The sequence below is a fragment of the Quercus lobata genome, chromosome 3 (genome assembly GCF_001633185.2).
Source record: "Quercus lobata isolate SW786 chromosome 3, ValleyOak3.0 Primary Assembly, whole genome shotgun sequence".
NCBI lineage: Eukaryota > Viridiplantae > Streptophyta > Magnoliopsida > Fagales > Fagaceae > Quercus > Quercus lobata.
Genome location: NC_044906.1, coordinates 72136876 through 72148979, shown reverse-complemented (window position 1 = coordinate 72148979; position 12104 = coordinate 72136876). Strand labels below are relative to the sequence as shown.

The following is a 12104-nucleotide window of genomic DNA, read 5'->3' as shown; positions in this document are numbered from 1 at the left end:
AGTAATTCTATATAATATATGATTAGAGCTTGATGGATTTGCAATGTCCCGAGAGGGGAATGTGGAAGCTATAGATTAAATTGCAACTGCCATTTTTTGTTTTCTTTATCAATTGATTTTGTAGTCTGTCTTGGAAAATTCATCACATATCGTAATGGTTAGGATTATTTGAATTATTTTTGTAACCCATTATTTTTATGTTATTGTTATAAGTATATTGTGTTATTAATTATTGTAATGAGTTTATGCAAAATAAAAATAAAAAATAAAATAAAAAATTATTCATAAAATAAAATACAACGGTGTACATGGTTCGGTCTAAGGTATACATCCACAAGCAGTAGAAAGTTTTACCATGAAGATGGTAAGATTACAAAGGTTGGGTCAAGTTTTATGAATCCCATTAATTGTTATTTCTCCTAAATCTGTCATCGAATAATCTAACCAATATTCTCGTATTTGATTTGACATATTTGTACTTAGATTTTGATGGTTCAACCAATATTCTCCTATTTGATCTGGTCCATTTGAAATCTGATTAGACATGTTTGTAGTCTGATCTAGAGTATGATCTGGTATACTTATAGTCTGATTTAACAGATTTGTAGTATGATCTATCACAGTTATACTCTGACTTGACACACTCTCTTCTTTTTTAGAATGTCTTCTAAGTCTACAAATCACCAGATCTCCTGTCTACACACAAAAAGTGAGAATTAAGAAAGTAGTATTAAAAAAAGAAAGAAAAAGAAGATATATGAGACACAGATAAAGAATGTAACTTTAAACCAAACCCTAAATAATATTCATAAATCAAAAATAATAATAATATAGGAAAAAAAATAGAAAAGAAGATATATGAGACACAAATACAAACAAAGAAATAGAAAAATAGTATGTCAAGAATATATATATTTTTTTTAAAGAAAAGTATGTCAAGAAACTAAACTTAAACCAAACTAATCATATGTGAAAAGGCCTCGCTTTAAATTATCATCTTAATCTCTAATATTCCATATTTAGAAGTTTTCTAGAAAGAAAACACACAGAAAGAAAAGGAAATTAGAGATGATTAGTAAGTACCTTAGCGTGTTGTAGTAAAGACTCATCAAGGCTAATCTCATGCAATATCCAGCGATAGCGGTGGTTGTTTTCGTCATCCTTGGCCTTGGACTTGTCGGTCTTGACGTTGTTTTTCTCATAATGGTAAGTCTTTTTGACTCCGATTCTTTTTCTTTCGTTTTGGTCGACACAGTAAAAAATATCGCTGGAATTTCCATCGCCTTTCCAACAACCTTTGCCGATGCTTCTCTTGCAACGGTTGGACTTGGAAGAGACCCTCTTCAATCTTGTGAAGAAGAACATCTCTTCTTTGTTTCGTATACAGTTATTAGCTCTTTCCATCTTCTCCCAAATCTGCCATGGTTCTTCAGTGCCGTAAAGATCGCGTTCTGGGATTACTTCATGGCATTTACAGTAGGAAATTTCCGTGGCCTTGGGATGAAGATAATGAGTCACTAGTACTTCGTCTAGTGGATCAAACACGAACCCGCCTGGCCATTCAAGCGTTGATGAGGATAAAGATGAAGATGATAATGCAGCCTCCATTGTTTGACTCTTGCTCTCTCTTATTCTCAGCTCGCTGTGTTTCTGAAAATGTGCTTTGTGTGAGTGTAGGATAGGTTTAACACAGTATTAATTTATATGTATTTTTGCAACTTCGTTCCTTTTCTGTACGGATACGGATTCCTTGCCAAAAAAGATTTAAAAAAAAAAAAAAAAAATGGCACTTGAGTCAGCCCTAAATCTTAACCGACTCTAATTAGAGTTTGAAAGTATAGGATTAGTCAAATATCCCTCGACACAAACCCTAAAACATTTTAGTCAGAAGATTGTTATCGTTCTTGGTTTCTGATGGAGAACTCTGCTCTAGTACTGTGTAGAATTGTAGGTAATAAAGCGTGCGTATAGTGCCTATATTATTATTATTATTTTGGATCAAAATATGAGTTGAACCATGATATTGTTTAATTAAGAAATAGAAACTAAAAGCTGATTGAGTTCGAGTTAGTTCAATTGGTAAAGTCTCTATGGTTAAATAAGAGGTTTGAGGTTTATATTGGGACAAAATGGGCTTCTGCCCTTTTTGGGCAAATTAATTAGCTTTTTGCCCTTCTTTCCAAACTAAATAGGAAAATGCCCATCTTTTGAAAATTGAGTTTTTCAAAATCGATTTAAACCCTATTGTGACGTTTTCAAGGACCTATAGTGACGTTTATAAGGACTTATAGTAGCGTTTTGTAACTTGATATCCATGAAATCGAGTTATAGGCAATAGAACTCGATTTCATGGATATCAAGTTACAAAACGCTACTATAAGTCCTTATAAACGTCACTATAGATCCTTGAAAACGTCACTATAGGGCTCCAGAAATTTTTTTTTTAACTCAATTTTAAGAAACTTGATTTTCAAAAGAGGGACATTTCCCTATTTAGTTTGAGAAGAAGGGCAAAAGACTAATTAATTTGCCCAAAAAGTGCAAAAGCCCATTTTGTCCATCCCCGCCTATACTAAAAATCGATTGGTGTCTTGGTCTGATGATAAAGAACTATCATCGAACGGACGTCATAAGTTGAATTTCTCTCTCTCAAAAAAAAAAAAAAAACCACAATATTGAGAGTTAGCAAGTAGTAACACACGTGCAGCCGGACCTGTATGTCCCAAACAATTTATAGAAGGTATGATTTAACAATTTAGAAAGATAATTGATTTTTTTAAAATAAAAAATATGGGTGAGTTTTGCCTTCTTTCCTCCACCTTTTAAAAGTCTTCCAAAATATTGAACTAAAAAAAATTCGATCCAGTTTAAACCTTTAACTGTTTCATGACTAAAAAAAAATTATCAAGTGTGTCAAAATAACTATTTTTTAACAAATTGCAAAATAAATGTTAATAAAAACTAAATATAAGAACTAAACTAACACTTTTGCATCTCATAAAAGAAGAAGAATGATTTTCAAACCAAAAAAATATCTATAATATAGAAAGTTAAAAAATAATATTTAAATATTAATAATGCATTAAAATTTATTGTGGGGACCTGAGGACCAAGGAAGACTAAGACCGCTATGACCATTATTCGTTCATTAGGTGGAAGCACTTTAAACCCGAGGAGTGGGTTTGCCTGTAGAGAAGGAAGGAAGGAACAAAATATCTCCTGGAAACCCAAGTGGAGAGAATGACGTTCAAGGAGAAAGTCAAGGTATTTGAAAGAAGTTTCTTGTGAAAGCTTATCTACTACCTTTGCATTAAATAACTGGTAACAACTTTATTAGTTGTATTGATGAGAAAATGGCACATGAACAGTAGATTCACAGCTAAATAGCCCCTTCTACCACCTTCAGCAGGAGTCTAATGGGACAAGTGTCTTGTGGAGAACTTAAAGGGATGCAGATGGAGGGCTAGGATGCAAGAAGCATAGGAGTATATAAAGGAAGAGAACTTCCAGATGAGGGGATTTGGAAAAAATCAAGGAAAAGAGATTAGAACAAGAACAGGAGAGAGAGAGAGAGAGAGAGAGAGAGAGAGAGAGAGAGAGAGAGAGAGAGAGAGAGAGAGCAGTGTATATCCCTGTGTAAAAAAAAAAAAAAAAAATTGTCCTTGGACGGACTTGAGAAGAACCATTAATGCTGCTTGTTTTTAACTTTCATTCATTCCCTTTCTATTCGAATCTTTGGACTTGAGCCTGACTTGTTTTCCCCACTCTCTAAACAAATATTTATCTGTTTGGGCCTAATTGGGTGGTACAAGCCTCACTATTTTAAGTGGGTTTGGACTCCTAAATTCCGTGCCCTTCATTTATTTAGGTCCAAAATGTATTGATGAGTGTGAACAAATGGGAGCCATTGGAAGGGAATGTGTCTCCTGGTGTTGTCTCCGCAATTTTATGTTTTCAAATAATTGATGGTCTTAGTTTGCTAATAACATCAGTTATTTATCTGAGTAGTGATTATCACTCACTTGCTAATTTGCACTGCACACTCACTATACACACTGCAATGAAAATTGAAATTGTGTTTTAAAATCATGATTTCAATTATAATGGAGAAATCGTATTTTCAATATATGATTTTATTATTTCACAATTTTAACTAAAATGAAAACAATATTTCAAAGAAAGTGTGTAATAATGATTGTGTAACGGTATTTTCCTTGTTTATTTTTATTTCAGCTACTGTGGTGGGATAGACAATGAGGGTAGTCAATAATGGTTGAAAAAATTATTCAATAACCTGATAGTTGGACTCCTCTTAAGATTGATAGTAAGAGATGGCCGAGCCAAAGTATTCAGATTTAATTAGTGAGATGTACAATTATATGAGATGACAAATCATTGCTCTCTAAATACTAATAATTACTTGTAACGACGGTTGGAATATACCCTCTTCAATCTTGTGAAGAAGAACATATCTTCTTTGTTCCTCACACGGTTATTAGCTTTTTTCCATCTTCTCCCATATCTCCCATGGTTCTTAAGTGCCGTAAAGATTGCGTTCGGAATTTCTTCAGGGCATTCATAGTAGGAAATTCCTATGGCCTTGGTATAAAGATTGTGAATCACTAGCAGTTCGTCTACTGGATCAAACACGAACTCGCCTGGCCATTCAAGTGTTGACGACGATGAAGATAATGATGCAGCTGCCATGGTTTGATTCTTGCTCTCCGCTCGCTGTGTTTGTTTCCCAAAATGTGTTTTGTGTTTGAAGGTTAATTTCGTGACTCTGTAATTGTGAGCGTAGTACTAGAAAGAAGGGTTTATATTATATGATAAGGTACTAACAATTGTTTAAAAAAAAAAAAACAAAACTTTTCCAAAACTTAAAAACACAGTATTTATCTTTTTGCAACTCCTTTTTTCTTAACAGATTCATAATACACAAAGAATACAATTAGAAAGTATATTATATATATACACGATTAGTCACATATCCGACTACACAAGCCCTTAAACATTTTAGTCAGAAGATTAGAGAGCTAGCTATAATTTATGAATCCAAGAAACAATCAAGATAAACTACAATATATTAATAAATTATTAAATATTTTTAAGTATTCATTTTAACATATATCAATTTAAGAACAATAAAAGATAACAAAGTGAATTCATGACTAATATATTATATTTAGAAATTCGCTAGAATACAAACCAAATAATAAAATCTAAAAGAGTAAATAAAAGATAACTAGATAAGTGTTAAATATTAAAATAAAAATGAAATAAAAGATAAGTGCCTCAACCTTGTGCAATTTTCCACAAAAAAAAAAAAAAAAAAAAAAAAAAAAAACTGGGACACTGTGTCTTAGATGTGTCTTGTGTTCAACATGAGTATGACATCCCAAAGAAAAAGTTCATGCTTTCTAAGTTTCAGGTTTTGTCCCATAAACGAACATTTAATTCATGTTTACCTTTACCCAAAGGTAATAGGAATACAAACATATGGGACTGTTTTATTCCAAAACACGATCTTTACGCACCCAACACTAAACCTTTGAAAGCTTGGGAAGGATTTAGAGGGCCATATCTAGAAGAAAACTACGAAGAGCTTCAGCTCTTCTTGACAAGGTTGAAGAGGGTCTCCTCTAATGGCTCTCGTATCAAGTGAACCATCAGCGGAGGTTGTTGGAAAGGCAATGCTTCAAGAAAAAAGCATGCTAAGGATGTTTGGGAAACAAAGAATAAAATGATGAGAAGAATAGGATTTAAAAATCTTTCTATTATAAGAATGATAAGTCTAAAGATAATGTTAGGTTCTAAATGATTTGATTGTTGGCAAATGGTGTACATAAACTTATCTAGGTATAGATCTTAGTGTTTATGAGCAATATTAGACATATCTTAAAGTGTTACAAGTTAGAAATTAAGAACATACAAGCTGCAGGAAAAGGAATTAAAAATCAGGCTAGCTCGATTGATTGAGAAGAAGCTTCAACCGATAGAGATCGATGTGATTATGAAGAATTTTGATCAAACCCAATAGCCCATTAAATGTTTAGGGTTTCAGTCCAGATTTATTTAGTATATAAGGAAAACCTTAAAGCATATTTTCAAGTCTTAGAGAGATACTCATTTGAGATCTGAGAGATTTTGTACCTTCTACTCTTTCGAGCATATCTACCGAAGATCAATCTTATTCCATAAGTACCAGTGGAACAAAGTTGCAACCCAAATTTCAGATATTAAGTGTATTGAAGAGCAAAGCATGAACTGGAGATTCATGTTGGAATAGATCTACATCAAAGAAGTCTAAGGGTTTCAGAGTTAGGTTTGATAATTACAGTTAAATTTACTACGAATTATATATTCTTGACTGTAAACTTCTATTTGATATAGTGGATTGTTCTTCTTCGGATTGGTCCCTCCAAGTTTTTTACCTTGAAATTGGTTTGTTTCATTAGTTTTCCTGAGTCATCATATCTCTGTCTTATTTAATTTTCTGCTGCATGATATGATTGATTTATGTTTAACCTAATATCTACATAATTGACTTAAGTAACAACTTAACAGTAAAATCAGGTTAAACATTGTATGTTCAGGGGTCTAAAAATTAACAGACAATAACAATAGTTGGATCTTGCATGAGCTTTCTTTGGATGAATCTTTTATACAAATGCTAAGGTAAGCTTTCTTTTTCTTTCCTTTATTGGGGTTACTTAGTCTTTAGGGTTTTTTTTTTTTTTTTTTTTTTTTTTTTTTTTTTGTGTATGTTCAGGGGTCTAAAAATTAACAGACAATAACAATAGTTGGATCTTGCATGAGCTTTCTTTGGATGAATCTTTTATACAAATGCTAAGGTAAGCTTTCTTTTTCTTTCCTTTATTGGGGTTACTTAGTCTTTAGGGTTTTTGTGTGTGTGTGTGTGTGTGTGTGTGTGTGTGTGTGCCCTATTTCTTGGTTTTAATGTTTTAAGATTACGGATCTTGCATAAAGTCATTATTGTTAGAGATACAACAATAACACAAATTAGTATAATGTTCAAGAGTGTACAAACTGCTTATTTAAAAGCATAAACTGCTTCAAGATCAATACAGCACCTGCATTTGCTCACATTGAAGCCTCTAAACTTTCTAAACTAAATGCTTCCCTAACTCATTCAACCAAATATCCAAACTCCAAAAATCTCTAGTTTAACAAAAAATAATGCATAAATGCTGCATTTGACTGGGAAATGAACCCAAAATGGTCAAACATATTTTGCAATCTATCACATTGGTTTCTGAATTTAAATTATTCAAATAAACACAAAATGGACAAAAAATAAAGAGGATTGATTTTTATGTACTGGACTTAATTATATTGATTTTTTTTTATTGCTTACCCATTACAATTTGCAATTTGCAATCTTTTTCTCATTATTATTTTATTTATTTATTCAGAACTCATTCAATAGCTAGGTTATTAAACAGGATGTTGGTTGGTTTCTTGGATTCATTACATCCATGTAAATTTTACTAAGAGATGTAATTTATGTTTAAACGATAGAATTTAATATTTAATTTTATTAATTCCCCATTATTAAATAGGGTTTAGATTTTTCAAAATTTTTTTTTTTTTTTGAAAACGATCTTCTCATTCATTCAAATAAATGCATGGAATCAAAGTACAAGGCTTCAGCCACTGGATGGGGAGTATATATCCTCCATCCAAATCATGTCCTTTGTAACATTTTTCACGTGTCTAGCTAACAAGTGTGCCACAGAGTTAGCACCCCGATTTACATGACTAAAGCAAACCCATCTAAGTCCAGTTGAAAGCCACTGGATATCCTAAACTATATGGCCAAGCTGAGACATGTTATTCCCAGGATGCGAGAGGGAAGCTATAACCGTTGCATTATCACCTTCGATAACCAACTCTGAAAATCTCGCGTCAATGGCAAACTCCATCGCACGTCTACAAGCTAGTGTTTCTACCTCCTCATTATCCTCAACTAGTGGCCTTCTAATGGACAAAGCTGCCATTACCTCTCCCTACCCATTTCGTATTATAGCTCCAAACCCCGAGCCCTTCAACTCCTTGAATATTGCAGCGTCAAAATTAAGCTTGTAGGCTGGTTCCAGCGAGGCATACCACACATTCACTCTTGAACGTGGCAGTTGAGCTTGCAGCTAGACCTGGGATTGTTGGAACTCAGTGAGGTAGTCCAACGCTCTTTTATTCAGCCATCTCGGGTCTCTAATCTTTCCCCCGTAAGTTACCGAGTTCCTTTGGTTCCAAATCAGCCAAGCCTTAACCAGGAATAGTTCAAACTCTGATTTGGACAGTCAAACCAGCAACTCATGGAATAACTGAAGTACATCTTGATGGTTTGAACTCCTTTTCTGCAACCGAACCAAACTGCCCACCCAAACATCCTTTGCAACTGCACAGTTCCACAGTGCATGAACCCTTGTTTCTAACTCATGTGAACAGAGGATGCAACCGTCCTCTTCAATAATCTTCCATTGCCTAAGGTTAGCCCTGGGTTGGCAAAATATTCTGGCATGCACGCCACCCAAACACTTTAATTTTGTTAGGCACATTAAAATTCCATAGTTTTGTCCACACATAAGCTCCGATCGGACCTGTTGATGTTTCTGCCCACTAATTGATTTTTTGGAGTTGTCTCGCCACGTGATAGCTCGACTTAACCGAATAGATACCTTTCTTTGTATGTGTTAGAGATATATTAGCCCATTAGCATAGGCCCAAGCCTAATTCTACTTTGTGTGCAAGTCAAGTCTCCTACTTGTACTAGAAGTCTATTAGTCTAGGGTTTAGTCTACTATATATACACATGTTATGATTCATTGTAACACAGGATTTGTACTACACTCTAATATATTATTAATGTAACCCTTTAGGGTTTCCTCCGTGGATGTAGGCCGTTAGGCTGAACCACGTAACTCTTATGTGTTACTATATTCTATACTTTATGCTTTCGCTTCCACATCCATACTAGCATATTCAACATGGTGTATCAATGCTAATATTTAACATGGTATCAGAGCCACCTTTCTGTGGCCATGGTTTTCTATGCCAAACTTCATTCAAGGGATCTTCTCAACCTTATCAAATCTCAAGATTTCATCAAGCTTCCATCTTGAGTTTGAGAGGGGGTGTTAGAGATATATTAGCCTATTAGCATAGGCCCAAGCCTAATTCTACTTTGTGTGCAAGTCAAGTCTCCTACTTGTACTAGAAGTCTATTAGTCTAGGGTTTAGTCTACTATATATACACATGTTATAATTCATTGTAACACAGGATTTGTACTACACTCTAATATATTATTAATGTAACCCTTTAGGGTTTCCTCCGTGGATGTAGGCCGTTAGGCTGAACCACGTAACTCTTATGTGTTACTATATTCTATACTTTATGCTTTCGCTTCCGCATCCATACTAGCATATTCAACATGGTGTATCAATGCTAATATTTAACAGTATGTAACAAAATAATTACATCTAATGTTTGTCTATGACTTAGAAGGATTCTGAGAATAGCATCTGCATCATTACCATGGAAATATGCCTTTATGACTTCACAGTTCCATACTCTTTGTTCCTGTATTATAAGGTCCGATACATACTAGTCGCTCTCCACCCCCCTCATCTGGTTCAATACTCCATTTGTTGGATGATTCGGTATCCACTCTTCCATGTAAACTCTAATTTTTTATCCATCTCCAACCCTCCAACAGCAACCAAATCTTAGGATTGGGATAGTTGCTGTTATGCTCCTCTAGACAAATGAACGGTTAGGTGAGGCAGAGGCATCCAAAAAATGACTCCGTGGAAAATACCTGGCTTTGAAGCATTTGAACATCAAAGAATCTTGCTGCTGTATTAGCCTCCATCCCTGCTTTGCCAACATGGCTAGATTGAAAGGGGCTAGATCCTGAAAACCCATCCCTTCTACCTTCTTAGCTTCGGTCAGCTTGTTCCAACTCTTCCAATGGATTTTCCACTCCTCCCCTACCTGTCCCCACCAGAATTTCACGCACATTGCATCAAGTTCCTCACAAAGCTTCTTGGGTAATTGAAATACCCCCATGGAGTATGTGGGAATAGATTGAGCCACTGCCTTTATCAACACCTCCTTTCCAGCTTTAGAGAGCATCTTACGCTTCCACCCTTGGAGCTTTTTCCATACTCTATCCTTAAGGAATGAATGATATTTTGCTCACCCCACCAACGTAGGCAAGCCTAAATAAGACTCAAACCGGTCCACCTCCTTCACTCCCAAAGACTCCTTAATCCAATCCTTCTGATCTGATGGTGTGTTGCTACTAAAAAACACCGTAGATTTCTCCAAATTGATACATTGTCCAAATGCCTTAGCATACACCTACAAGATCTCAGAAATCACCTAAACCTCACATTGTTTAGTTTGACAAAAAATCAGTGAGTCATCTGCAAACAATAAATTGGTGATTCTTGGGGCCTCTCTACAAATGGATACACCTTGTATTCGTCTCTCCATTTCAGCTTTAAGAAGCAATGATGTGAATCATTCTGTACACAACAGAAAAAGATAAGGTGAAAGGGGGTCTCCTTGACGGAGTCCCCTAGTTGGAGTGATGTTACTATATGTTTTCCCATTTATAAGAACAGAATAAGTAGGTGTAGTGACACAACACATAACTCTATCCACCCATACTTTAGGAAAACCCATCCTAATCATAATCCCCTTTAAAAAACTCCATTCCACTTGGTCATATGCCTTACTAACATCCAGTTTAAGCGCAAGGGAACCCTTCCTCCCTTTTTTCCTACCATGCATAGTGTGTAGTGTCTCATACGCTACCAGTACATTATCAGTTATCAAACGGCCCGGGACAAAAGCACTTTGTGTTGGGGATATTATATTGGGTAGGATTTGTTTTAATCTATTGGCAAAGACTTTGGAGATAATTTTATATATGACATTACAAAGACTAATGGGTCTGAAATCAGACATTTTTTCAGGGGATTTAATCTTAGGGATAAGGACAATGTATGTAGTGTTTATTTCAGGCACTATGTGACCAGAATTTAAAAAATCTAATACTGCATTAACCACCATGTCACCAACAACATGCCAAAATTTATGGTAGAAAAGAGCATTCATACCATTGAATGGAAAAATCTTGTATTCTTGTCTCCATGTTTCAGCCAAGGAATTATGGACCTTTGTGCCCAATAAATCTCTTCCTTAAGCAATAAAGTATCAAGGTTTTTACTTGCCACCAAAAACTCCGCTTTGTTGTCCTCAATCAACTCCATCGCATTTAACTGCTTAATCTGCTTCTGAAGCTTTTTTATTTCCTCAAACTGGGGTTATGTTTTGGAGGAGCCCCATGCATGTAAGTCCGCTGCACAATCAGCCAATTTTTGCCTTAGCAATTCCAACGTAAATGGGTCGGTCCCACCTCCTTCCCATGCACTCTTAATCACGTTCTCACATTCCTCATGCAAAAGCCACAACTCCTCAAAATGAAATCTCCTTCGGCCTTGAACATGCTTTGAGCTTAGGACATGCAAAAGAATGGGCAAGTGGTCTGAGGCATGAGTTGATAAGTGGGTTACAATGCTACTCAGAAACTTCATTCTCCAATCCGATGTAGTCGTGGCTCGATCCAATCTCTGTCTGGTGTTCACATCCCCGGGTCTTTTATTATTCCATGTATATTGGTATCCCCGAAATCCCAAGTCTTCTAATTGGCAATGATCCAGAGCCTCACGGAATGCATCCATTTGGTTGTGTTGTGGAGGCCTCTTGCTTAACTTCTCAGTGGACTTAAGTATTGCGTTAAAATCCCCTATACTCACCCACGGGCCATCAACAATCTGCCTAAGGTGCCTAAGAAGTGCCTAAGACTTATGCTTCTCACTTGCCTCCAGCCATCCATAAAACCCCGATAAGAACCACATGAATCCGTTCTCTTCAACAATCTTGGCCAATATATGGTATTTTGTATAGTTTACTACATCTAGATGCACTTCATTCTTCCAAATTAGTGCTAAACCACCCCCTGAATCCGGATACTTTACAATAAATCAGTTAGGGAATGGTAAGTCTCCAT

The 12104-nt window shown here is 35.4% G+C and overlaps 2 protein-coding genes across 2 annotated transcripts; both read right to left on the bottom strand.

Annotated features, from left to right (window-relative positions):
• Positions 1-384: 384 nt before the first annotated feature.
• Positions 385-1643, bottom strand: LOC115981413 (NAC domain-containing protein 41-like). The gene is made up of 2 exons (XM_031103548.1): positions 1084-1643; positions 385-696 (listed from the first exon to the last, which is right to left on the bottom strand). Exons 1-2 carry the CDS (start codon positions 1606-1608, stop codon positions 385-387), a joined length of 837 nt encoding a protein of 278 aa, XP_030959408.1. The 5' UTR covers positions 1609-1643.
• Positions 1644-8337: 6694 nt separating this feature from the next.
• On the bottom strand, positions 8338-10159 carry LOC115981412 (uncharacterized mitochondrial protein AtMg00310-like). The gene is made up of 2 exons (XM_031103547.1): positions 9843-10159; positions 8338-8422 (listed from the first exon to the last, which is right to left on the bottom strand). Exons 1-2 carry the CDS (start codon positions 10157-10159, stop codon positions 8338-8340), a joined length of 402 nt encoding a protein of 133 aa, XP_030959407.1.
• Between the last annotated feature and the right edge of the window lie 1945 nt (positions 10160-12104).

Excerpts from the sequence above, each read along its gene's own strand:
- LOC115981413 (XM_031103548.1), bottom strand. The coding sequence starts at position 1,608 with ATGGAGGCTGCATTATCATCTTCATCTTTATCCTCATCAACGCTTGAA. Across the intron at positions 697-1,083 it reads CTTTACTACAACACGCTAAG|ACAGGAGATCTGGTGATTTG; the intron begins GTACTTACTAAT and ends TTTTGTGTGTAG.
- LOC115981412 (XM_031103547.1), bottom strand. The coding sequence starts at position 10,159 with ATGCTCTCTAAAGCTGGAAAGGAGGTGTTGATAAAGGCAGTGGCTCAA. Across the intron at positions 8,423-9,842 it reads TTCAAATGCTTCAAAGCCAG|TTGCAAAGGATGTTTGGGTG; the intron begins GTATTTTCCACG and ends GGAACTGTGCAG.